General features: G+C 40.5%; 1 protein-coding gene across 1 annotated transcript in view; it reads right to left on the bottom strand.

Annotated features, from left to right (window-relative positions):
* Window positions 1-1,964: 1,964 nt before the first annotated feature.
* Window positions 1,965-27,823, bottom strand: part of ABCB7 (ATP binding cassette subfamily B member 7) — a 59,088-nt gene continuing 33,229 nt past the window's right edge. The window contains exons 5-16 of the mRNA XM_081178722.1: window positions 21,766-21,898; window positions 21,097-21,365; window positions 19,866-19,954; window positions 19,690-19,777; window positions 18,562-18,736; window positions 17,539-17,696; window positions 16,644-16,807; window positions 16,378-16,507; window positions 14,571-14,742; window positions 7,835-7,938; window positions 6,483-6,590; window positions 1,965-3,720 (exon numbers count right to left, since the gene is read on the bottom strand). Of these exons, the coding sequence (XP_081034848.1) occupies window positions 3,502-3,720; window positions 6,483-6,590; window positions 7,835-7,938; window positions 14,571-14,742; window positions 16,378-16,507; window positions 16,644-16,807; window positions 17,539-17,696; window positions 18,562-18,736; window positions 19,690-19,777; window positions 19,866-19,954; window positions 21,097-21,365; window positions 21,766-21,898 (1,809 nt within the window). The 3' untranslated portion in view covers window positions 1,965-3,501. The remainder of the gene's footprint in view (window positions 3,721-6,482; window positions 6,591-7,834; window positions 7,939-14,570; window positions 14,743-16,377; window positions 16,508-16,643; window positions 16,808-17,538; window positions 17,697-18,561; window positions 18,737-19,689; window positions 19,778-19,865; window positions 19,955-21,096; window positions 21,366-21,765; window positions 21,899-27,823) is intronic.

Here is a 27,823-nt window from a genome sequence, read left to right as displayed (position 1 = left end):
ATTAATGGCCAGTCACTATCTCCCAGCTGAACTTACCTCACAGTGTTGCTGTCAGGATAAAAAGTAGGGAAAGCTCCTTGGAGGAAAGTATAATTAAAACAAACCACAAGGTGGCTGTAGCTATGCTTAGTGAATATTGCAACCACTTCCAAGCTGAGTTCAAGAATTTTCTTTGGTGAGGTGAGAGAACAGAAGAGAGAAGGTATCCTTACTACTTTCAGAAAAGCAGGTTCCTATCCAATAACATCTTTCTGATCTAAATACTTTGTGGCTGCACAATTACAAAGCTTTGATTCAACATCTTCCCTGGCACAGATAGGCTAAAGGCGAACTGTGACCATAGCTAGATTAAAAGGTGTGGTCTAAAATCATTAGGCAGGGCAACATTCACACTTCTGATAATGAGACAGATCATTGTGGGAGGTGACAAGGCACATAAAAAGCTCTCCCTTCTTCCAAACAGTCATGCAAGATTTTCTACCAACCACTATTAGAACTCAAAACACCACGTTTTCTTCTCATATCACTTATGTTACAGAATAATTGCAAGGCTGCTCTGCCAGGGTAGATGTGATCAGGGCTTCTCTTCTGTACAAGGGACAGAGAAAATGTTGGGTTTTCCCTCCTGGAACTGTTGTTGAAGCTGGCTACTATAATAAGCCATGTTAACAGGACACCCATTTGTATTCAGAAATAATTTATTCTAGTAATAATTATCTACACACACAATAAATGAATTATGATAAAGTAACTTCCTGATGAATGTTTTGTATACAACTATTTTACTATGGGTGCTTTGGGAGGGCACTACTATCTCTACTGTACAAGTTGCAACTGAAATAAAGACTGGATATAATTTCAATGTTGTTGTTGTTGTTTTAATGATGTCATTAGGAATAAAAACGCAGTCAGGAATAAAAGCCAAAAGAATCTCCAGAGAGGTCTGCCTATCAACAGTCAATGTGCTGGCTCACACTATTCCACCCCCCCCCCCCCGCTATTTCACAGCATTCTGTGTTTAAGGAGTTTGCCCATTAATTGCAACTATTTAGGAGTTATGTCTAAGTTGTTAGAAGAAGCAAACAATTTTAAGCCGTAACTACCCCCCTCTACAAAGGCATACAGGGGGACAGATCTGACACCAGTTAATAACTAGGACTCTACCTGGGTGGAAAACAGGTATTGGCCTTGGGCTCATCATGTACTCCATACTTCAGCTTGCAGGCAAGAGGCAAGCAATGAAATGGAAGATCCTACAGGACTTACCACTATCTAGCCTGCCCCATTTTGATGTTACATGCTTTTATTTTGTATCTGGTTAAGCTATGGCAAAATGACCCATCTTTGCATCATTAGAACATGCAGAGATGTTTATAGAGCCAAGAGATTCTACAGCTGTTGTCCATGACTACTAAACAGCTTCAGTGTTTTGCATGGCAAGATTTGGTGTTACATTACAACATCCAGTTGCCTCAAAAGGCAAAACCAAGATTGCCTTGCATAACCTATATATAGAAATGGCATTTGAGCTCAGATAGAATCCTACCAGGTCCAATATAAGTTTTCAATATGTTGTAAATGAGTGTAAAAATATAATAATCAATGCAAGCTTTGTAGCAAATATCAAAAGCCAAAATGTAAAGACCATCCATAATGCAAAACTACTACTATTTTTCAACAAAATTGAGGATATTAACAAAGAAACATAGTTCTTCAGAGTAAAGGTAATGAATGAGAACACATTTACAGTTTTTAAACTGTACTTAAGCCCAAAGTATACAGAATGTGCTCAACAGCTAACATGCTTCTTTATTTACAGCTCTCCACCAGATGCTTCCTTAAGGAGAAAAACCTGCAATAGGAACAAAGAAAATGCCACAAAACTAGAACTCAACAGTAACAGGTAAGTCTATCTGGACTAAATGTCATCAACCTAATATGTGAAAAGTTTAGAAGAGTCACTGTTTATGAGAATGGTATATTTTTAATCAAAGTCATGTCATACACCAATTTATTACATAAATACATTTTCTTCATCAACACTTAACAACCTACTTGGGCCGAAATGATAGGGACTCCTAACGGCGCCCACAGATTTGAAGACATGCTGCACCGCTCAACAGAAAACTGACTTATTGGTAAAACAATAACAGACAATATTTGTATTGAATTTTCATTGGAATTTAATAGAATCATTTCCTGAAAGTTTCATTCTTTTCTTCACACTATTCAAAAGGTGTAACTTAAATATTCATAGAATTTTGCTCAGATATGAACCCAGACACTAAATAGGCTTAAGAATGACCATCACAGATTTTTGGGAAAATGTAGATAGGGTCAATCTTACTACTTGGTAAACTACTGTGTGGTATATTGCCTTGCTGGAAAAACTAATGAAGAAGCCGAGAGTCCTCAAGGACTAAAGAAAAAGGAAGTACATAGCCAAGGACCCCACCGGGCCTACAAATGAATACAGCTGATACAGTGTCTCAGGGCATTTGAATACTTCAATTAATTTCCACTGTGTCTATACTATAAATAGTTCCAGTTGCTGCCTTCTGTGCAGTCATATACATGTAGTTTATTTATTTTGGTTTTATTTTATGTTTGTTTTGTTTGACAGTGGTCTATAGTTGTATATGGACTATGTGTGCTGTCATCAGATCCTGTTTGATAACACTGTATTTTAAAAATTTATAAAAGTTATTGGGGGGGGGGAGAATCAATTACTTCTGCACTTCCAGGAGTAGCTGAGAATGGAGATAACTAACCTTCATTATTTTACCTTGCAAGGTACACTCATCATTTAAAAAGAGCCATTCCCTTCATAATTTTGGGATCTTAGTCCCCCCAGAAATATGTATTTTCCCTTGTGCTATAAGAAAGGGAATGAGTTAAGGGACTAAGCAGAAATCTTTCTGTTTTGAATTTGCTGCCACAGGCTTGAAATCCATTATTCTTTACAAAAGGATACAAATTCTAACAAACCCAACGATCATTAAAGAATGTTAAAAAAAATCATTTTCTTCACTAACAGAGACATTTGAGTTAACTGGCTTTTGTTAAAACCGATATATAAAAACATTTCTAATCCACCATCAGTGGTGAAGAGCAATATAACGCAAACATTTCACAAGGCAGGTCAGATTATTATATTCTGGCCAGAGCAAAGGGATTTACAGCACTTTACAAACAATTGCTGAAAAAGTGTATACATGTCTTTCACCAAAAACATTTTATCAATCAGATGTTCTGAGGCAGTTTTGACTTGATTCCTATGACTTCATTAATATCTGAGGTAAGGGGAGGCAGATGTAAAACCATCCTTTGGTTAAAGAACTTGTGTTCCACGGGAAAAAGCCTTTTCTTTATTTTTTAACATGGACAACAAAATCTCTGAACTGTTTCTTCTGTTGAATGCAGAAAACAGCTTCAGTGTGAATTTGTGCCACCCTTAAACCAGGGTTGGGATGAAGAAGGGGACAGGAATTGAGCTCACACTCAGCAAGAACAATTCCCACAGCCTTTCACACTGTTGATGATCTCTTCTTGCAGCTTTTTCCTTTCCTCGTCTTTGGACAGGTGATTGGTTTTCTCCTCCCACCTCTCGTTAGTATTTCTGTTCAGCATCCTGCTGCTCTGTGTGTGCCACATTTCATAGTAGAGGCTGCTGGGACTGGTAAGGAGATCTATATGCCTGCCACGCTCTGCAACTTTACCCTGTTTTTTTAAAAAAGCATGAAGGCAGTGATCAAAACAGACTCGAGCCGGAAGGAACAAACAGTGCACATATAGCCACCCTGATTTTGAATAAGGAAAGAGCACCCTTGGCTACTTGTGTATACTCAGTGTTGTCTCCTTTCTTCCATGCCCTTCTTACATCTTAGCTCATCTATAATGCCACCTCTTACTTGTCTATAAGCCAAAAAGTTCTAAATACTGCAACTTTTCCTCATAGCAGTTTTTCCACCCCCCTGATCATTTTGTTTGCTCCTCTTTGAACCTTTATGAACTTGACAATATCCTTTTTGAAGTGAGGTAACCAGAACTGCACACAGTATTCTAGAAGCAGTTGCACCATAGATTTATATAAAGGAGTTGTGCTATAGACAGCTTATTCTTCATTTCCTAATGATCGCTAGCATGGAATTTGCCTTTCCCACAGCTGCCGCACCCTGGGTCAACATATTTATCAAGCTAACTACTATGACCCCAAGGCCTCATTTCTAGCCAGTCACTGCCAGTTCAGGCCCCGTGTGAAATTTAGATGCTTGGGCCCTGACATGCATCACTTTACACTTGTTTACATTGAACTGCAAAAGTCCTTTGGGAGCTCTTCGCAATCTCTTTAGGTTTTAACAATCCTAGACAATTTAGTATCAGCAAACATGGCCACTTCACTCTCACTCTTAACTCTAGATTGTTTATAAACCAGTTAAAAAGCACAGGTTGCAATATTAATCATTGGAGGATTCCACTTTCTACACCTCTCCATTTGAAGAACTGTCCATTTATACATACTCTTTGCTTCCTGCAACTTAACCAATTTCTGAACCACAAGAGGACCTCTCCTCTTATTCCTTGGCAGTTAAGCTTACTCAGGAGTCCTTGATGATGTACTTTGCTGAAAGCTTTTTGAAAGTCCAGGTACATTATTGTCAACCAGACCATCTTTATCTATATGCTTGTTGGCACTCTCAAAGTATCTGATAGGTTCATGAGACAGGACTTGCCCTTGCAGAAGCCATGCTGGCTCTGCTTCATTACAACTTGTTCTTCTATATGCTTGGTTATTTTATTTTTAACCACAATTTCCACCAGTTTTCCCAGGACAAACATTAAGCTAACCAGCCTGAAATTTGCAGGATCCATCTCCGTAGATCCTTTTTAAAAAATTGGTGTTACAAAAACTGGGGTTAGAAATACATAGAAGAGAGACAATGGGAAAAGATGGCTGTCTCACAACCAGCACTCTGTTGTAAAAGATTGGTAGTGGCAGTGGTGCAAGGCACTTTAAAAGAAACTGGGCTGCTATTACTAATTGTCTCATCAAGGAAAATCACAGAAATGAAAGCTACTCCACTAAAACAGAATCTGTTGGGATCCAAAAAAAAAAAAAAAGAGGGTACATGCACATGCACATGGGAGAGAACTGTGTATGAGCAGCTTAAGGTTTTCAAGTGGTTTCCCTTGCAGCCATTCCCACCAGTGAAGGAACAAACACTGTTCTACTTTATTTCCTGCACACACATGCCCCATATTTGGCTCCCAGGCAGAGACAGCAGACTAGCATAACTCTTTTGCAGTACATACAGCATTATTCAAACAGGCCCTATCCTGCCAGATAGTAATCCTAAAACGAGCAACAAAAGTGCATTTGGAAATTTGAAATGAAGAATTTAGAAGTTCTCTGCCCTAAATTATTCTGCGTAACTCGTATATTTAATAAGAGGAACAACACGGAAGTTCTAAATAAGCAACAATGAAGAATTCATTGTTGAACCGGAAACTGTAAGAGCCACTTAAAAAACATTTTTATCTTGTTACTTTCCCCCAGAATTTGTTGATTTCCCCCCACTGCTTTTTTTAAAAAAGTCATTTGGTCTTTATTTTATTGAATTTTTTAAAAATAAGTGGGTGTGGGACCCAAAGTAGAATGATTATATACTGAGTGCTCCTTTTGGGGTCCCCCACCCAGAGGCTTTTCAGTGATACACCATTTCCCTCTCCTAAACCTGATTTTCTGTCTATCATGTCTCCCAACTCCAACAGTCAACATTTGTGACAGCTGAGCATGTTTGATCCTCATCGGGCTGTTTTCCCTCACCCACCTCAGTTTTCTTTCTGAACCTATTTTTGTTACTTCTGCAAACCACAGTGTTCCCCTTGAGTCTGATGATACCTCCCCCCTTGTGCACGGAACTGGCATTTGGACAGTGGAGTTTGCTGTTAGCAAATATGATGCAAGTTGCCTTGGGGAGTTTTGTGGAAATGTGGGTTACAATTTATTTAAAGCAAAAAATAAAATAAAATACTAGAGATGATCCAATTGCAACAGGGTATGGTGTATTAAATTTCTCATTTAGTGAAGAGTATCTTGCTGCAAAAGAAATGTCCATGGGGATATGATCTTATTGTCAAGTTTCTATTGAATGGCAAAACAATTGCATGCTTTTGAAAAGTAGTCACATTCCTAGTATGCTTTTGTGTAGATGCACATTAGAAATGCAGCAGAGTAAGAACAGAACGAATGCACTAGGGTTTATGAAACACACAATGCTTCTTCCACCACCACCAAGTCACCCAGTGAAACTAAGTTTGCTCCTATGTCCTTGAGTGTATGTGAAAATGCACACACACTTTCAAATATTTATAACTGATGGAGAGCGTGTTTCTAGTAAAATGACCTTAAAGAAAGCTGAGCTATATTCTTTAGCGTGGCTGGAATTTAAGAAAGATTGCATAACTTCAGAGAGTCTCACCTGATCCAGGACAATGATTTCATCTGCATCAACCACTGTAGACAATCTGTGTGCTATAAAAACGGATGTTCTGTGTTTCACCACATCCCTCATGGCACTCAAGATGTTCTGTAAGATTAAAGATATGTGAAGCATTGAACATTTTATGCCTTTCAGGGCAGAGGGGCCATCTTAAGAAAGGTATCAAATGAAAATAATTTAATCACTTGTTAAGAAGGGTCACCAGCAATTTCAAAATTACTACATAAGAAAGAGGTGGCTAGTTTGAGAAACAAAAGTGCAAGGATTCAGGGGCTAGCTACTTTGAAAACTTCCAATACTATTCCAATATTACAAAAGCTTTTCCAGTCTAGATACCCCAACAGGGGCTTTGCTGGGCTTCTAAATCTAGTTTCTAAATAAGGGTAATGTGTGTGCACAGGGAGTGGTTTATTTTTGCTTCCTTTAGAAAAGCAGTTCTTTTAAAAATGAACCTGGGCAGCACAAGACATACATTTTGCTACTTTGTTGATTGCTTGGTGCACACATTTTTTGGGGAAAGACGTGATTTTTTAACGTGATGCTTTTAAAGTGCAGCTGTGTTGTGTAAATATTCAGCTTCGTTTGACAACCTCACAATAATTATATCAAAATGAAAAGGCAAGAAGTAGAACATTCACTAGAAATTCACATTCCAATCTGTGAATAGAATCCAATGAGGTTACTCTTGAAAGGTATATATTTTAACTTACTACACATTAGAAGGGACCATGTGCCTCAACTGACTGCCAGCAGGCTGGCAACCTTATGAGTGAAGGTCAACAGGTTATTTACTTCAAGTAATCTAAAGTGAACAGAGACACTTAGCAACCAACAACTTCTACAGACAGAATGATTGGTTTAGAAAATTATTGTTGGTGCTGAGATTTCTTTAACAGTTATGGAAGTCTGATGCAGTTGCTACAGTAATGTCATGACTTGTGTGTCACAACATCTTGATGTTTTACAGCTCTACTTGAGAATATAAAGTGATACCAGGCCGGCAGTCTATGTGCACCCAACCTGTATTTCAGTTAGGATGCTCCATGAAAAGGTTTTGCAACAATAATTTACAGGAACTATTTTTATGAATGTTAAGTAGCAACTATCTGTTTCCCCTTCATATCACACTGAGAATGACAGGTGATCCCAAGTACCTCACAGGATACAGGAGATTATGCTGGAACCTGTTTAGAACAGGTCCCAACTATTTCTGCATCCAGCTCAAGAAGGGTTGCGCCCAACTTCTGGCCTTTGTGAATTTGGTAGAGTGGCAAAGCAGGATTGTACAAGGATGAAGGAGGAAAAGTACTGTGTTCTGTAGCTTAATTTACCTCTTCTGTAATTGAATCTAAAGATGAAGTAGCTTCATCATAGAGGATAATGGGAGGATTCTTCAAGATTGCTCTGGCTATAGCGATTCTCTGCTTTTCTCCACCTGAAAAGATTAAACAAACCCACTGAGGGTTATTTTTACCCTTGAATAACCCAACACCAGCACATTTTCTTCACCCACCCAGAGAAATATCCTTTGCTCCTTCAAAGCTCTCAAAGACTCCAAGCTACTCAGATGAAGACTATAGTTTAAGTGTAATCAAACAACGAACAAAACAAATGCAGCACTGGAACAGCAAGTCTTATCAGAATGAATGAGAAATTCTTCTAGAAAAGTCAAAACGTACAATCAACTGTCATTCCATAGCTAAGCTACTATTTAGGGCTGCATTCAAACAGGGTTTTCTGAGTATGAGGTGGGCTCATCCAGCATGACTGACAACTGTAGGTGATGCGGAAATTGTGCCTTTTAGAGGAGCACATATTAGCAAAAAAGCACCTATCTTAGAGTCTATTTCTGCACAACACACGTTGCCAGTTATAGCTGAGAGCATAAACACTGGCCATAGAGGAACCAGGTGTATCCAGGGTGCAATTTTCTCCCAATTCACTAAGGTTACCATTAGGCCAACTTTTCCATGCCACTTTGGATACAAGTTGTGCAATTTTTTATTTTAATAAATACACCCATTTGGGGCTTTAGGGACACTGCAAGTAATTAATGGCTATATATGCATCTGCCTTCCTGTGCTGCATTTCAAAGATTTGACAAGGCTTCCATTTAATTCTTTCATATTCTTGGTGATATGACCTCCTAACTAACACTGACTTGTTTTAGCAAACCACTTTAGGAGGATAATAATCTCATTTCACTTTGAGCCTTAAGTGGCTATGCTGAAGCTGAGCAATAAACAGAAATTGAACTATTCACCCAAGATGAAAATTCTGCTTTTCTCCCCCTTCATAACAACCTAGTCTGAAGTGTGTTGCATTTTTTACTGCCTGTATTTGAAAGAGTATGCCATGACTGCATAATGCATAATGGCCTATTTCCCTTAGTCTCCTCCCATGTCCGTTTCACATTCTCTGTCACTCTCATGACAAAAAATTAAAATGTGAGAAGGATTTCTTTAACATGTAACGGCCCAGACAGACACTATGGGGAGCTCAGCATTGGTTCATAGAACTCTTGTGTTCAAGGGTCAATTCAAATGTGACCAAATGCCTCCATGGAAAGTTAGTGTGCATAAGAAATTGTATTGACCATATGAAAAGGCACGCATACTTTTTGCTGCTTATACATGCACTGCTAACAGATTGGATTCCCAGCACATACATCTGAGAATATTGTGTAAATGTTTCTCATTTGACAATCTCATGACACTCTGGTAGTCTGATTCAAACACGGTGTTTGCCTAAAAAGTGTGCAGGAGGTGTGTGGATTTCATTTCTGCCCTGTACCCCAGATTGCTCTAATTATGGTGTAGTATTATGTTATCAAGGCTAACTGTGGCTAATGGTAACTCGATTTCTGTGTAACTAGGATTCTGCGTAACTCATTTCAAATGGTTACAAATTGGGTTTTTTAATAAAACAAGGGTGTTTTTCTGTGCAGCAATGGTATAACATGAAATGAAGCCCTTAAACATCTGTTTTCCTAGAAATGCAGTTGCTGCTTATTGCTCTCCCCATATCATATTGCAAACTGTTTATTTATAACTGCAGTTTCTATGCTTCAGATCACATTTAAATTCATCCTTACTCCACCTTCAAATCCTCATGACAGAAATCCTACAACGTTCTGAGTGTGCAACTCCTATAAAATTAGTGCCAAGCATACAGAACTACACAAATGACTGCAGTCATTATTGGCTGTGTTCAGTCCAAAATAATTTCACAGGTTTATATTTTCAAATAAATCAGGTTTTAATCACACTGTTTAAAGGTTTAAACCTAACAATAATGAAATGAAGGGAAAGATTCATCATTATTAAATAAGCAGTAAATGAAGAAAGTTTTACTTTCATTACTTTCATTATATTTAAATACCACAGACTTTGATTTTGAAATACAGCGACAACTTTCTGATACCACATATTACATCCCCATTGCATGTGACTCTACTAACAGGATCACCAGACCTATTAAACAGGTTGTTCAGGATGGTTTGGCTTTAAATTACATTACATCTACAGAAGGTGGTTATTTGATTAACTAATCTCCTACATTTTACCTAAGATTCAAAAGGCGGGATTTCCCCCATCTGGAAAACCTATTGTCTCTGGTAGTAATTCCATTCTGGAACCTTTGGCTAAATTTGTAAATTATTTTCTGTCACCACTCATACCTAAGATTCCGTCATACATTATGGACTTCATGGATTCGTTCAACAATTTGAATCAGTGGTAATTCCTTCTGATTCTCTCCTCGTGACTCTGGATTTTAAATCTTTATATACCTCATGAGGAAGCCTGCACCTGTGTATGACTCTCTAGAACAACATACCTTTTCAAATCCTCCAAAACATTTTCTTATGGACTTATTAGACATAGCTTTAGAGAACAATTTCTTTAGATATAGAGATACCTTCTGTCTTCAAGTGAAGGGTATTGCCATGGGTAGTCCCATGGCTCCTTCCATAGCCAATTTATTTATGGCTGAATTTGAGCATTGCTTTGTGTACAGTCCTAATAATCCCTTTGCTTCAGATCTGGCTTTCTATCAAAGGTTCATTGATATCTTTTTGATTTTTAAAAATGCCAATAGATTTCCTGACTTTTTATCTTGGATGAATCAACTACTCCCCTCATTAGTGTTTTGACCATAACACTTCGTTACATTTTAAATTGTATCATCCATACAATCTGAAACGTAACCTACCTTTGGGCCAATTTTTGCAGAGAAAAAGGAACTCCCCTACTTTGGACGTGTACAACGAGCGGCAGGTGAGCTAGAGATTGCCCTGGCAAATAGAGGATATCCCCAGCATATTATTCATAAAGCCCAAGTGAAAGTAGATGCATGTGACAGACGGGACATTCTTGTACTCAAAAGCAAAATACCACAAAAACGTATCACCTGCCGACAAAGGTCCGTATAGTTAAAGCTATGGTTTTCCCAGTAGTGATGTATGGAAGTGAGAGCTGGACCATAAAGAAGGCTGATCACTGAAGAATTGATGCTTTAGAATTATGGTGCTGGAGGAGACTCTTGAGAGTCCCATGGACTGCAAGAAGATCAAACCTCTCCATTCTTAAAGAAATCAGCCCTGAGTGCTCACTGGAAGGACAGATCCTGAAGCTGAGGCTCCAAAACTTTGGCCACCTCATGAGAAGAAAAGACTCCCTGGAAAAGACGCTGATGTTGGGAAAGATGGAGGGCACAAGGAGAAGGGGACGACAGAGGATGAGGTGGTTGGACAGTGTTTTTGAAGCTACTAACATGAGTTTGACCAAACTGCAGGAGGCAGTGGAAGCCTGGTGTGCTGTGGTCCATGGGGTCACGAAGAGTTGGACACGACTAAACAACAAATTCTACTTGTTAATTCAGTGCAATTCTGTTACAATTGATTTTGACAGCTCGATGACTAAGCTCTTTAGCAACGAAATGTTGGATTACTGGAACAACGTCCGAGGACTGAACCACTGGTATATCACAAGTGGACTTTTTATTACTGTGTTTGCAATTATTCAAGATAAAATCTATTTTGTAAAGAGAAGAAATTAGCACTGAACCACTGATATATTACAAATGAACTCCTTATTTACTGAGTTTGCTATTGTGTAAGATAAAACCTATTTGGGAAAGAAACTACTTCAACATTTAGGAAGTCACAAATATAAGTTAACTGATTCCCAGAGGAGACTGGCATCATACATTTAGAAAGTCACTGACATGTTCTTAATGTATCTTTTTTGCCATATTGATGGCCTCTCTTGTTGTCATAAGTGACCTATTAGAACCCAACCTGTGAAATTAAGACATTAGAGAAGCTAACTGGCAGACACTTGGGTGCCAATGCTGACAAGGCCCAGCCTTCCTCAGCTTGTACCTGTAAGCAGAGGGAGCAAATGGCCAGTAAGCAGGAGGGAGAACTTAACTACTGGGGAGGGGGCGCACAGTGGTTTTCCTCTATCATTAAAATTATGAGCTGCATAATGAGCTGCTCAGATTGAAGGAGTGAGGTAGACCTCGAAACTGCAGAGCATGTGGTGGCACAAGTTTGGTTCTTTGGGATCACTTAAGTCTCAGGACCAGAAATGTTAGAATCCTTTTCTGATCAGAAATAAATGCCTGATCTGCTGAATTCCAGTTGAGGCCTCACACTACTCAACACTAAAGGAGATATCCCCGGGTCCAGAGATTTTTTCTTTTTCTTTCTCTGCTATTTCCACCTTTGTTTACTCAAGTCATCCAGTGTTTTCATTCTGCAGGTGTGGAAGCAGTTTGGATCATTCTTCCAGTTACGTGATTATATAAAAAGTGCTGGGTACATGTAGGAGGAAGTAACTACAGTGGTACCTCGGGTTACAAACAGTTCGAGTTACAAACACTTCGGGTTACAAATTCTGCTAACCCGGAAGTAGTACCTCGGGCTAAGAACTTTGCTTTAGTATGAGAACAGAAATTGTGCGGTGGTGGCGGCAGCGGCAGCGGGAAGCCCCATTAGCTAAAGTGGTACCTCAGGTTAAGAATGGTTTCAGGTTAAGAACGGACCTTTGGAATAATAATAATAATAATAATAATAATAATAATAATAATAATAATAATTTATTTGTACCTCAGCCATCTGGTTGGGTTTTCCCAGCCACTCTGGGCGGCTTCCAACAAAGATTAAAAATACATTAAAATGTCACACATAAAAAACTTCCCTGAACAGGGCTGCCTTCAGCTGTCTTCTAAATGTCAGGTAGTTGTTTATTTCTTTGACATCTGAAGGGAGGGTGTTCCACAGGGAGGGCGCCACTACCGAGAAGGCCCTCTGCCTGGTTCCCTGTAGCTTTGCTTCTTACAGTGAGGGAACTGCCAGAAGGCCCTCGGTGCTGGACCTCAGTGTCCGGGCAGAACGATGGGGGTGGAGACGCTCCTTCAGGTATACTGGGCCAAGGCCGTTTAGGGCTTTAAAGGTCAACACCAACACTTTGAATTGTGCTCGGAAACGTACTGGGAGCCAATGTAGGTCTTTCAGGACCGGTGTTATGTGGTGTCAGCAGCAGCCCCCAGTTATGAATTAAGGATGAATTAAGTTTGTAACCAGAGGTACCACTGTACTACAAACAGATTCATGACTTAAGCAAGCAAATACTTGGAGATATTTTAAAAACAAGTGGATTTAAAAAGAGCCAGTTTCCTTTTAGCTTATTCAATTCTTGAGTTTTAATGAAGTCCCTGTTCTTTTTATGTTGAAAGGATGTGCACCAGGACCACTGTAGGAATGCTTAATTATATTAAGCAATTATATTATATTAATTATATGAAGTATGCAGCATTAACTTTCTCCAGTTAGAGAAGCAAATCTCCTGTGGCCACTACTATGCTGTGGAAGATGGAATCTGTTTCTTAGAAGCCTCAGGCATCCTACAGTTTCCATTACATAGGGCTCAGCATCTGAATAGGGCTATTATTACTATTATTACTACTACTGCAATTAAAACACAACACTGATATTAAAACACTGTATTGTGCAGTATTAAAAACTATTTTTTTAAAAAAACAATTTACATTGTTGACATGGGATAGATGTTATTTCACACTGTACAAAGATCAATGTCCTTCATTTCAGGTTCATCTGTCTCAAACACTTTACAGCCATGTAGTCGTAAATCCCCCCCCCCCAAATATGTAATAAAAAACAAGCACTCTAGCCTCCTTCTGCCTACCAATCTATGGAAGAAAAAAACTCAACCAAGCAGAGTGAAGCAAATAAAAGGAATTCTACCGGTATTGCATAATATCTACTTACAACAGAATGCTCCCCTCCTTAACAATGTATTTAGGGTTTAACGCCAAAGAATCCTAGAGATATTATCCCACAAGACAAATAGTCACTATTTTCTTTAACATGAAACCAACATGTCTGATATCCAAGAAATTCACAAAAAAGCTAAAAGGGCAGTGCTAAGGGGCAGTGCTAAGGGGTAATGGGCTCCGAACCTAGAACTATTTATCGTCATTCCCCCTTAAGCCCAATTCTGACATTAAATCCTCACATTTACACACAGCCAAACAGCACATTACCAGGACCATAAAATAATTCCAGTCTTTAAATTACTTCATTTTCAACATGACCTCCTAACAGAGGCTAGTATTTATTATAGAGAATTTGCACATTTACAGCGAATCGTTTTTACTCAGATCAGATGCACTATGAAGTATCTTTATACTAAAAAGCATACATCTTTCATTCCACAGAGCAGCCATGAATCATCTAAATTCTAGTTAAATATTTTGTTGAACACAGCTGCATTATTGGCCACATTACATTTTGGGAGTGGGAAGGAATGAAGAATAATAGTAGCTCTCTGCTCTCTATACCACAGGCTTCTAATTGACTTCATGGTCAGTGCTGGAATTTCAAGGCAGCTGGACTACCATTTAATAATAAACTCGGCATTTACCTTACTGCAAAGCAAGTCACCTTACCAAAAGCTGGGGTGAGCTACATACTGTGCAATAAGCCTGAGGCTAGCAGAAAGACTGGAAACATGGAGAAAAGTTGCACATTTGTCAACCTACCTGACAGCTTCAGACCTCGCTCTCCCACTTGTGTGTTGTACCCATTGGGCATTCTGAGAATAGCATTATGGATTCCTGCCAGCTTTGCAACAGCATAGACTTCTTCTGCAGAAGCATTCATGTTGCCATACAAGAGGTTGTAGAATATGGTGTTATGGAAGAGAACAGAATCCTAGGACACATGCAAGCAGAACAATACCTCTCAAAACATGAAATGCCAATTGACAAGTCAGAGGGTTTTCTGAAATGCCAATAGTGAATTGTCTGGAACCTTTCACTAAGCCCCTTCAGGCAACAGCATTTCCAGTGACATTTTAATGAGAGGTTAAAGATGCTGCAAGGATAATTCTCCTCCAAGAAAGCAAAAGGGGTGTGTGAGAGACAAGAGCGAATAGATAATTTCTGTTGTTTTGGCAGAAATCAGAATGATTATGTAATTTAAGATGCAGCACCAAAAGCTCATGGGGTTAGCTGAAATAGCTTCATTCACATTCTGATACTACTAAATTATCAGAGCTTCCCAAACCATGAAAATTTGGCATTTTTTTCACTTTATTTAAAATATTTGAATTCTACCTTTATGCTGCTTAAATGAAAGCAGGTAAGATAACCAACAGTGTATGATACAAAATCACATAGAAATGAGATCACATTAACAAATGGATGGTAAGATGCATAAGGGCAAAAATACAAACTAAAAACAGCAATGTCAAATAAACTTGATCTAAGTTGATACCTGAAAAACATAAGCAAGAAAATAGCAAACATGTCTCAAAAGAAGACGTGAGTCTGCCAGTGAAGAGACCAAGATTCTGTTAACTACATAACCACAGAGAACAGAGGGATTTCCAAGGAGGCCTTTATTGACAGGCTCCACAACTCCCTTTTTTGGAGAAGTCCATTTAGGCCTCCTCTATGATGGTGGTTAAAGCCCTTTTATCTCCTGCTGCTTCTTTTTGATCTGTTTTATGACCCTGCTTTCTTGCTTGCTCTTCTATATACTATTATGTAATTTATAGAATTATTTTATTTTGTACTTTATCTTATTTGCCTTGGGCAGCATCGTGTGGAGTGGTGGAATAAAAAGCAATAAAGTTTCGTGGAACTCACTCAAAAACTTCATTTAAGTTTCTTGAAATGGACAAAACATACTAGAAAAGTGAAGACAAGATCTGGACACAATTTCTATTTTCTGTCTACCAAATATTCTTATTTTCCATGTCACTGGTATTTTTAGTTTTTATAATAACTATACGTAATATGTTTTTTAAAAGTAGTAACCAGCAATACCTGGAAGATCTTATGTCTCCACATGGGCCTGCATGTATTTCTCTATTCACCAGAGGCCCTTTGGCTTCCTCCATCATCTGAGGTGGCTACTAGGTGGTGCCCTGGCTTTGGAATTCTCTCCCCACAGAGGCTTGCTGGAAGACCACTCTGCTAAATAAAGACCTTTTTATTTTGCTTTAACTCTTGCAGATTTGCTATTTGGATGCCGCTTTTACAGAGTAGCTGTTACAGCTTATTTTCAGTCTACTGGCTATTTCATTATGTTGCAATATTTTATGGTATGACAGCCTGAAAATGTGTTTGAAGAGCAGTTTGTAAATCTAAATAAAGACTGAGAAAACTGTAATTCTTGCCCATGTTCAGTGAAACTCTTTATGGTTGTTCTTCCTTTGTGCCCTGGACTGTCATCCTGAGCTGCTTCATTGCTCCTGTTTTCAAATCAACACTGCAGTAGCTGTGGCTACAGACCAGATGTTTGCAGGGAATTATGGGTTCCAAAGGAGAAGTAGTACAATACCTGAGGTACAACTCCTATGGATTTTCTTAGGCTGTCCAAACTGATGTTTCGTATGTTCTGGCCAGAAATGTAAATCTCCCCCTTCTGAGGTTCAAAGAAGCGAAACAATAATCTTACTATTGTGCTTTTCCTTTAAACAAAAACAAAAACAAAAAAAGAGGAACAAAGTTAGAACTTGGGTTACCTGCTTGTGTATCTTTATCATGATTTTAAAATAATAAATAAATAAATCAATGATGCAGAATTTTGCGCATCTGTTTACCCACCCTGACCCACTGCCTCCTACAATGGCCACTTTTCTTCCTGCAGGGACTTCAAAAGACACGCCACTGAGGACTTTCTGCCCTTCAAGGTATTCAAAGTGCACATTATCAAAGGCGATGGTAGCAGTCTGTGGAGTGATCTGCAGGGGTGGAGCCAGCTCTTTATCCTATTGAAAGAAAAGCGCTGCTTTACACACTGCCCAGAAGGTATTTCAAAGAGTTTAGCAAGCTAAACAATGGATCTAATTCAGTGCAAGCTACAGCCACTGTTTTCTCCAGGGGGGGGGGGGAGATCCTAGCCATTTCAGTCACACAGGTAATAGTCTCTTCTACCCGCCCCCCCCCGCCCCCTATTTTTTCTATAAAGCTCAAGAATTTCTGATGTAATAGTCTGGCTTCTAGGCAGCATTCTGCATAATAAATTCTGCATCATTAATTAAAGTGATAAAATAATACTTCAATGCCTGGCATGCACACAAAGTATGACAATGACAAACACACTGCTTTGGCTTTTTTAAAAAGGGGGGGGAGAGAAAAGCTCTTTCAGAGACACAGGTTCAAATAAAGCGTCTCCACTAACCATTCTTCCAAAAGAACAAACACAAGTTCCTCACATGTAGCATTCCCTTTTCAGAAGAAAAATAGCTATCAGATGAAGCAAAAATAACTCCACAAGGTGACTGCATTCATTCTAACATATTTGGCAAAGGTTTTAAGCAGCATTTTATGGGTAGAATCACAGAATTGTAGAGTTGGAAGGGACCCCCGAGGGTCAGTTAGTCCAACCCCTGCAATGCAGGAATCTCAACATGTAGTCTCCCATCCCATGTGAAATCATACCAGACCTTGCTTAGCTTTGCATAAAGGGCTAACAGTTTTATTGCTGCACAATACTCACTTTAATTTTTGAGTCTATATTAAGCAGTGTGAACAAGACATTCATGTCTATTAGCGCTTGCCTCGTCTCTCTGTACACCGTTCCCAGAAAGTTAAGGGGCAAAGAAAGTTGGAACAACAGTCCATTCACCATTACCAGATCGCCAACTGTTAGGTTACCTTAATTAAAAAGAAAAAAGAAAAAATTGGGCTTAGAGTATGTTTGCTTGCCAAACATCTACCACACTTTTTAGTCATTTAGTTCTGCTCTTCAACACAAGCTGCAGCAACTTCAAAACAGGCTATAATTTATCCAGTTAATTAATCCTCTACTTTTAAGATATGAGTGCAAGTTACTTTCTAGATGGTTTTTAAGTTCTCTGCCTTGCTTGGAGGGTAAGGCCTGCACATCACTTTAGTTCTGGAAGCCCAGGGATGCTTGTATGAGATCCTGTAGGAACTCAGATTGCCAGGCAAGATATTGTAAGAGCCTCCAAGAGCAGGTGTAACCCCAAGTGAACCTGGCACAAAAAGAGCTTTTAAGTTTTCCACCCTCCTGGAATTTAACGTGCACAATTTCAAGTAGTCTGCCTTCAACAGCATATGACTGAAACTGCACAAGTTAAATGTAATCCTAAAATATTGCTTAGGACATGTCAGCTGATTTCCACCCATGACCAAGAAGTGGATACTTCTTAAAAAGTACTTTGTGGTACTGAATACTAGGTGCTATCTGGGTGATTCAGCCAGAAGATTTGCACAACCAATGAACTGATTCTTTTCCAGAATTTTAAGAATCCCTGCAGTCTGATTGTGATAAAGCTGCTTTAAAACCAAAATATAGCCCTTTAAAGTAAACCTATTCGAAGAACTGTCTCAAGAGACAGACAGATGTTGTTTGCAAGGAAAGCAAAATTTAAAAGGTCATTCATTATTTTAGTTCACTTGCTTGCAATTAAGGAATTTAGGACTTTATACATTTTTTTAAAATCCAAGCATGCATGCAACATAAAAAGGACACGAGTTTTAGACACAAACAGGGTACCTGCAACAATTCCTTTGCTAGCCAGTACCATGATGGCTGTTAGCCCAATGCTGAATATAGCATTTTGTCCAAAGTTCAGCAGAGCTAAGGTAGTGGTAGTCTTCAGTGAGGCATTTTCATAGGTCTTCAAAAACCCATCATATCGCTGAGCTTCATACTTTTCATTATTGAAATACTAGTAAGTAAGGGGGAAAGCAATGTAAGGAGTCTCAGCATTCTTAGGATTGTACTTCATAAATTATTCTTTAATATAACCTTCCCCAATCTGGTGTTCTTGAGATTGCTTTTGTCCATACAGCTGGGAGTTGTAATCTAAATGGTTGGCAGGGGGTACTGGGTTGGGGGAGGGCGTTTTAGTACATAACTAGCTAAACACTTTATAAAGCAGTTTACTGTTGCTTCAGCAACCTAGCCTCAGCATCCGACCTTCCAGCTCTGGACGAATCAAATGTCGTGCCTGCCTGTCTCTTCTGTTCTTGATGGCCGACAGCTACTCATTGACAGCTGCTACTGCCCTGCACCCATGATATTTTAAATTTATTCTAATACTATTCACAATATTATCTCCTTTCCTCCACAAGATATCCTCCCGCACCCTACCATAATATTATTGCCACATCAATTCCAAGAGGCAAGATTAGGCTGTGGGACAGCAACTGCCCAGTGTTACTCAGTGAGCTTCCTGGCTAAGTGAAGATTTGAACCTGGTCCTACATTTGACTCTCTCACAACTACACCACATATACCATGGATGACTAGCTCAAAGCATGTTCTGGAAGTGACTTGAAAAGCAAATCAAGAGGGACGAGGCCAAATACACAGGAGGATCTTTTTTAAGTAAGTGAAAAATGGTAAGCAAACCCAGATAACCAAGAGGTTTATAAAACTATATTTCTCCCCTAAAATGTCATTTTGTTTGAAGATAATAGCATAAATGGAGAGAATACTCAAAGACAAAATATATGAAAATTCTGGAGAACTACATAAGCTGGGGTTAATTCTGCAAGTCATTAATAATAGAAGGAAGCAGATACAAGTTCCTTTTGAGTAAAATCAAGATACATAAATGGATAATAAAGTTATCCTACTTAATAACAATATGAAAAGTTAAAAACGTTAATGGCTCACCTTCACAGTTTCATAATTCAGCAGCGAGTCAATTGCAGCGTTACCTGCATCATTATCTGCTTTATTCATTTCTATCCTAAATTTAGTTCTGCAAGACAAAAGGTTTGCATATAGATTTGTTCTCACCACAGCTCTATAAACCAGCTAATCCTAACCAGTTAGGGAAAATGCCTTACCTCCATTGTGTAACTCCTATTGTGAATACTGTGTATGCTCCTAATGTCCCCAAGGTTACTAGTGCAAACTGTGCGCCACATTTATAATACTGAACAAGGAAAGAGAAAGAAGGGAGAATGTCAGTAATGGTTTTCTATCATTTTGGTTACAATGCCGACAGAGACAAATCTGTTTTGACAAGATGTACCATGAAATAAAAGGGAAATGATTCTGTAAAGATAAACCAGAAGCACAGTGGGATGACTGAAAGAAAAATAATGATATGGCTAATCTATCTCCTTAATGCAACAGCCTTCCCCATTCTGGTGCCCTCTAGCTGTTTGGGACTACAGCTCCATGTATAGTTCCAGTGAACATAGCTATATGATGCTTGGGTTGATGAGTGAAGTAAGCCAAAAGATATGGAGGGCACCAGGCATTAGGCTGGGGCAGACAATGTGCTGAACTGCATTTGAGGCAGTTGAAAGGTCCAAATGTGCATAGTACAAACTTACGGTCATTTCTGCAGCCATGCATGTACTCCCAATATACACAGATGCATTTTGCACATGAGCTGCTCTATTCAGATTTTTTGCTTCAATGATATGGATGTGTGAAGGGGCACACCTAAGCTGTCAACTGAACTCAATGCAAAAGCTGTTTCAGATGCATGTGCTTTGTAGTAACATGTTGGAACAGACTCCTATGAGAGGGTGGACTTTCCTTCCTTGAAGGTTTTTAAGCAGAGGCTGGATGGCCACCTGTCATGTGTGATCTAGTTGAGATTCCTGCATTGCAGGCGGGTGGACTAGATGACCCTTAGGGTCCCTTCTAACTCTACAATTCTGTGAATGAAATATGACATCTGATTTCTAGGGAATGCACTGTGTACTTTCTCAACTACTGTCTTTATGTTCCAGGTCTGATATTTAGCAGAAAAACCTCTAGAGCTATTCTGGTAAAAGTGTGGCCATCTGAAGAAGAGTTGTTTTGCATGAGAAACTTTGGCCTGGTCCTCTACACCAAGACTGCACATCAGGAGGTGGGCCAACTTTGTCCTGACAGAGGTTCCAATTTGGCCAACAGGACTGTCTTCCCCAAATTATGCCTAACTATCTCAATACCCAATGCTTGCCAATTTAGTGCTTATCACATTCAAATGATCAACAAAGTTGCTGCTATAAGAGAGCATCACTGTATGTACATCAATAAAAGTGACAATTACTGTTGCTTCTGGTAAGCAATACATACCAAAATTCCACTAACGAGTGCCACTTCGAACAAGGTGGGGCCCAAATTGAATACTATGGCACTGAGCACAAAACTGATGCCTCTTGTTCCTCTGTCAATGGCTTTTGATAATGCTCCAGTCTGCCGGCTCAGGTGGAAACTCAAGTCCAGGTTGTGCAGGTGGAGGAAGACATTCTTTGCTATCCTTCGGATTGAGTTTTGGGCTACTTTTCCAAATACAGCATTTCTAGCCTCATTAAATAAAGCAGACCCAGCTCGTGAGATGCCATCTGGTTTAAAAAAACAAAAACTATTAAGATGCATATATTGCTGCTCCTCAATAAGTCCTTAATAGATGGAACATTTTATTTCACATATTTGCCAGTGTTACTTACTAGATCGAAAGTTCAATCGTTTTAAAATCCACACTTCATTTGCTGACTTTAACAAGCCCAAAGAATGAATTGCTATTATGGTAGATTCCTGTTATAACCATTGTTTTAGTATTGAACTGGTATTTATTAAATAAATAAATAAATAACAAGTTACAGGAACTGGTAGTGAACAAAGTGGGGGGGGGGACTTCCAGATGCTTAGCGGAGTTAGTATGAAAAGGTCACGTTTGTTAATGTTCCAAAACCTTCCCAAAGAAAGTCAGCACCTGTCAACAGATTAAAGCATCACACTTACATCCAATCAGAACAGCTGTTGCCATGGTTGCCACAGTATTTGGTGCATCATTCAGGTTCAGAACATTTCCAGACATCTGGTTGAGGTTGTCTACTGCATATTTAAACATGAAGGGAACGACTATATTCATGGCCTAAAAAGCACAAAACATAGCAATTATGCAAGATGTACTAAAATGTTTATTTATAAAGTATAAATATTTCCCCTGAATTAGCTGCAATTATGGTATTTTGCTATTAACTACTTAGAAGGATGGCTCTACAGATTTCAGGGGTATGGGCACTGCAATAAGAGGTCTGCAACCCCAATGCAGAAAAGCTACCTTCCCACTGGCTTGTTATAAAAATCAGTTTTCATCTCAACTAAACAGTTTATTGAGAATGTGCTTCAGTTCATTTGGGGGGCTCATTAAAGTGATGGCAAGACTGGGAAACACAAAGCAGAAAGACTCAGCATATATTTATAGGGCCATTAAGCTATGAAGAGTTATCAGAGGCAGTTCAGAGCATTTCAGCTGGAAATATTTATAGAGTACGATGCAATTGCCCATCTTGACAGGATAACATTGGGCAGGCTGGACAGAAATCCAAACACTTCTGTCCCCAACCTCAGCAGTACATAAATGAGATTCATTCAAGAAAATTACACACAAGGAGGATCTAGATGCTTTCATTATAGAAGATGTGCCTAAAGTTGAGTTATCTGAGCAGTTTTATCTGCAAAGCTGTCACAGTGCGCATAGTCCAGCACACGGAACACCTTAGTGCATTATTGTGTAATGTCATAATGTGATGAGCAATGTCTTATTTCTGCTGCAGCTAAAGATACAAGCTGACAAATGCTTGCAGTTTATTAAAAACATCACCCATGATGGCTCTATCCAAATTTGAATCAAGCAATTTGTTGGCTCCATCATGCAAAGGAATAAAAATTACTATGCCTCTCTACCTAACCCGCACCCAAATTCTTGCTTGCAGTTGCAGGAACATGGCTGCATCTGAGTGAATTTTGACTATGGCTGACACTATTTCTTGAACTATTAATACTATGAACTGCAAAAGTCAACTACTACAAGGCTAGAAAATGGTCTTCCTTAAGATCACAGTTGCTCTTCTATTATATTATGACGCCTATTCCTCAGTCATTATATTGTGCACAAGGATACACCACTTGCTTGAATGATTTGTGTGGGTTTATCAATACCAACAGTTTATAAACTGTTTTTTTACCAATGACTTATTTTGCTCAATACAAAATCCTATATTCCAGGTTGGTTTGCTTTCAACGAACAGCAAAAGAGGAATACAAGATGGACCGCCGGAAGAATGGCATTGCAAAGTTCTGGAGCCATAATTGAAAAGGGTCTAAACATAGTAAATATTAATCTAACGTCAGAAAATAACGGAACATGGAGCATAGCTTCCTTAGTAGATCTCACTGCTTCTAAGGACAGAGTTATTGTCCTCTTCTCTCTCTACTCCTCCTCACCCCTGAAAACTGCATCCCATCTGCTTCACTGCTTTGCAACCATTTGGGATGAATCAGGTGTCCCACACCACTGCTGCCTGAAGTCTAGCTCTGCCTTTAGGCACTAACCTAAATCAGAATTATGCAAACCCCTGAAGAATTCACAGACTTGAGATTCCATGACTGCAAATCACAGTCAATAGGGAACAAACAAAACTGGTTGTTATGGCTGGAAAATAATTTCACTGATACAAAGCTCCAAAGAATTGAGGGTGTGTTAAATAGATTTTAAAGCTTTAAGGAAAGACACTGCTCTGGAATGTTAATTTCAAAATATGCCCTTCAGATAAACAAAAACACAAGTTGACCAACTCCCTTTGGTGTTACTTGCCTAGAAACTCAATTTTCATCCATCCTTTTAGTTTTAATAACCACAATGCTGCTCCATCTGTGTTACATTGTGATGACCATCATTTAGAGGACATAACACAGCTTTTCCTAGGGGAGCCTATTCAGTAGAAATGAAATTTATTCTAATGCAGATTGCCTTGATTTGCTGCAGATTCCCTTGAAGTCCCTCTGCAGCCATTCTACTTTTCAAAAGCAGGCTACATGGTATTATTTGAGCTACACTTGGAATAGCTGAAGTTCTATTTCTAAAGCTAAGAGGCTGTAGCCTCCTTCAAACCTCTATCTCAACCTGCAATTAAATTAATTGGCACCACTCTACAGCTTTGCAAGAGAATTTCTCCACCCTCCAATATAGCCCTAAGTATTTAAGTGAAGTTTAAAAATGGTCTCTCTCAATCCCAGAGGGTAAAAACATGAATCAGAAGAAGGCAGCATGTTATTAAATCTCATTCACAACCAGTTTTGTGTTCTCATCATCTTCTCCCCACCAGTCCTGTTCAAAACAAAATTGCTAGTTCCACCATCTCTTACTCTCAGAGTGAAAGATTAGATCAGACTTCCACAACCTGGTGCCCTCCAGATGTTTTGGAATACAACTCCCCAGCCAGCATAGAGAGAGCATCAGGTTAGGGCCATGGCTAGAATTCTGAGCCATGCTTTGCCAAAAAGTCCTTGAATGTACCCGGTGAGATTTTTTAAAAATGCTATTTCTTCTTCAAACAGCAATTCTTGACTGCTGCCCAGACCATAATAGAAATTGCTTTTGAAACACCCCTGCGTTTCCAAAGCAGTTTGGGAGAAAACATGTTCTTATTCAAGAAATAAAAGATTAAGACCTCCTCAAGCAAGCAAAAGCAATAATGTTCTTTGGACATCAGCTGATGCTTATATATGGAAACTATCAAGTTTTCTAGAATGAATCCTAATGCTTCTATACTGGACCCTAAACAGATACAGAATGCTGTAGTTAAAGTTTTTAGTGCAGATCTTAGAGATAAAGAAACAAATTATGACATAAATTATACATCTAGATAAATAACAGATGAAAAATGAACCTAAACTCTATCCCTCTGAGGTACTTCAGTGCTTTCATTTTTGGACCACATGAATAAAAATGCAAAATGGCTCACATTCTTCTCATTGCTTACTTGTGGGTAAGCAGTTGCATGGTAATGGCTGTTACATTATTAAAATGTCAAATACTGTTTCTTAGGTACTGCTCTGAAGTGAGTACACATGCAGGTGAAGTATGGAGTCTTTCTGACACTTGTGATATCTTAAGAGCTATGATGCGTTATAAAGGTGTCCAGCAGAAGCCTCCATCAGCATATAGCTCTCCTGCAGAAAGTTGTACTTGAGCAACAATTTACATATGACTCTTGAGTCCCATCCTCAATCATTGTTTGCTATGGGGTACAGGAGAAGTAGGGAGTCCTTTGTATAAGCACCTAGATTGTTAGGTGAAAATAAATCACTTGAGTAACAATTTGCATATAACGCTTGATTTTTAGGTATTTCCTGTTCATTCCAGCACAATAGATGCACCCACATTTGTTTTATCCAACATGGCCTCTCTTTCATTTTGGTCTTCACTTAAAACACGTTGGTATCAATTCAACAAATACCTATCATGCATGGAGACCCAAGGTTTTTAAACCCATTTTTCCAGCAGAATGTTTAAACCTCAAGGAAAGTTTAACATTTGGTTTGCTAGTATGTAGGATGCAGGGGAAGAAGCAGATGGAGCAAACAAATTTTGCAAGTCTAGCTGCATACAAGCATTGGTACATTTGTCTTGGACCTGATGCACTGACGCTATAAAGCAAACCTGGCCTGTCTTACTGGTACAATGAAGGTGTAATGTTCCCAACTGTCAGGGGTTCAGAGACAGAGGCACAGGTGAGGGAGGAGACGGAGAGCGACGAGGAAGAATCCCAGGACAGTGAGGAAGAGGATGACAATGACTTGAGATCTTCCATGAGTCTCTCAAGTGAATCGGAGGATTCTCAGGAGGGGGCGCCCCTAGCCAGGACAAGGGGGGTCACAGGGGGGACCTGCCAGGAGCAGGGAAGCAGCAGGGAAACCCCGAGCGGGAGTGGGAGATCGGGGCCGGCTTCCCAGCAGGAACGAAGGGAAGAGAGGGGGGTTCCCAGTGTTACACACGGAGCGGAGCAGGAAAGAGACAGGGGAAGGAGATCTGGGGAGAACGTCCTGCCGGAAGAGGGGGAGAGTAGTACAGGGAGTAGTGTCAGTGTCAAAAGGAAGGTCAGGGGTAGCGAGCGCGCGCCAAGTTCAAATGTGGAGGCGCGCGGAAATGGAGAGAGCCCGGAGGAGGAGCCCAGCCCCAAAGCACGAAGGAGGGGGGAACAGGCATCTCAGGAATCCGCTTCGGGAGAGAGCAGGAGGGAAGGAACCCAGGGGGGCAGAAAGACCCTGCGGAAAAGGAAAGACAGGAAGCGGTGGTCTAGCACAAGCCTCATAAGTTGGTGCAGGGGCGGGACCGAGTCAGAGGGGACTTCAAATGTCTGACGTTAGACACTCGGGGCTGCACGCCTCGGTTGTGGAACCGATAATGAACTGCAATAAACATCCTTGTATATAAGAAGAGCTTGGCGTTGGTCTTTTGTGAGCTGAGACCAGAGGCAGCCCGTGACAGTAAGTCCCCTCTCCAAAACTACGCAAAAAAGTTTTTTGCAAAGCTCACGAAGTTTGGCAGCCATGAGTATGGACCAGCAGATAGCTGAGCTACGCGACGCAGTCTCCCAGCTTACCACTGCGGTAACGATCTCCCAGAAGAGGGGGGAAGAGGCGGAAAAGCGGTGCCAAGATCTGCAAGCCAGGTGGGATCATGCATGCCAAGTGGGGTTCCCGGGGACCAAAGCTGCTGGAGTAGCACTGGGCAGAAGAGGGGGCAACTTAGTAGCCCACTTCGATGGGAACCTGCAGCAATACCCCAGTTTTAAGGCAGACGTAGAATATGCGTTGCATTTGCTTCGCGACGACTTTAAAGATGAAGAGGAGAAAGTGGGTTTCATTGTGTCCCACTTGCATGGGGAAGCGAGGGCTTGGCTGCGCAATCTGTGGCGCGAGGATTGCCCTGCTCGAAGGGACTCTGATGAATTTATCAAATGCATGGACGCTTGTTTCCAGTCTAGTGTGGATGTGGATGTGGCATGCCAGCAGCTCCATGGTTTAAGGCAAGGCAAGGCTTCCGTGCGTCAGTACCATGCTCGCCTTGCTGAATGTCCTGCGATGGGAGAAAGATTCTCTGGCTGTCAGAGACTTATTTTGGGAAGGGCTCTCTGGCCCGGTGAAGGACGAATTGGCTAGGGGGGACAGACCTAAAACCCTGGCAGACGTGGTGCAGCGTGCGCTTGCCATTGGAGTGTGCCAGGAGGAACGCCCTTGGCGCAATGAGGGGGGTAGCCAGCTCCACGCACCGTCTAGAGTGCCTCCTTTGTTTCCCAGAGATCCAGGACGTCCGCGTCTCTCCCCTCAGCTGCAGCCAGGGGAGGAGCCTATGGAACTGGGGAGTGCAAAGGCTCAGTCAGTGGCCGGAGCCCCAGCGTCCGGAACAGTCAAGCAGAAGCCTCCTAGAGGGAACAGGAAGTGTTACGTCTGTGACAGTGCAACGCACATGGCCAAAGAGTGTCCCCAGAGGCTCCGGCAGCACACTGCAGCCTTGGCGACAGTAAATGCAGCAGCACAACATGAAGAGCTGTATCAGGGAAACGACAATGCCTGGCTGGAATCAGCAATGTTGGGGCACAGCCAGGCAAGTCAATAGAGCAGTCCCCAGCGCCTTTGCAGCCTACAGACCCCCTGCCACCCAAACCTGTAGTGCAGCTCACTGCAACCCTCCAGCTACCTAATGGACGCACCCTGGAGGTCCCCATCACAATTGACAGTGGGAGCAACGCAGATTTCGTGGGGGTGCAGTTCGTCAAGCAGCATCGCATAGAGCTCCTACCAGCCACGCTGCCATTGAACATCGTCACAGTGGATGGCAGGAAGCTGCTGGGGGGGCAAGTGGTACAACAGACGCCGCCCATGGTGATGCAAATTGGCAATCACCGAGAAGTCATCAGTTTCAACGTCACCCGCCTTTCAGACACGCCTATAGTGTTAGGCATGAGTTGGCTGGATAGGCACAGCCCGACCATGGCGTGGTACCAGCGAC

The sequence above is a fragment of the Podarcis bocagei genome (assembly GCF_964188305.1).
Source record: "Podarcis bocagei genome assembly, chromosome: Z".
In the NCBI taxonomy this organism is placed as follows: domain Eukaryota; kingdom Metazoa; phylum Chordata; class Lepidosauria; order Squamata; family Lacertidae; genus Podarcis; species Podarcis bocagei.
The sequence above is the reverse complement of the archived record's forward strand: the minus strand, read 5'-3'. Positions and strand labels throughout refer to the sequence as shown.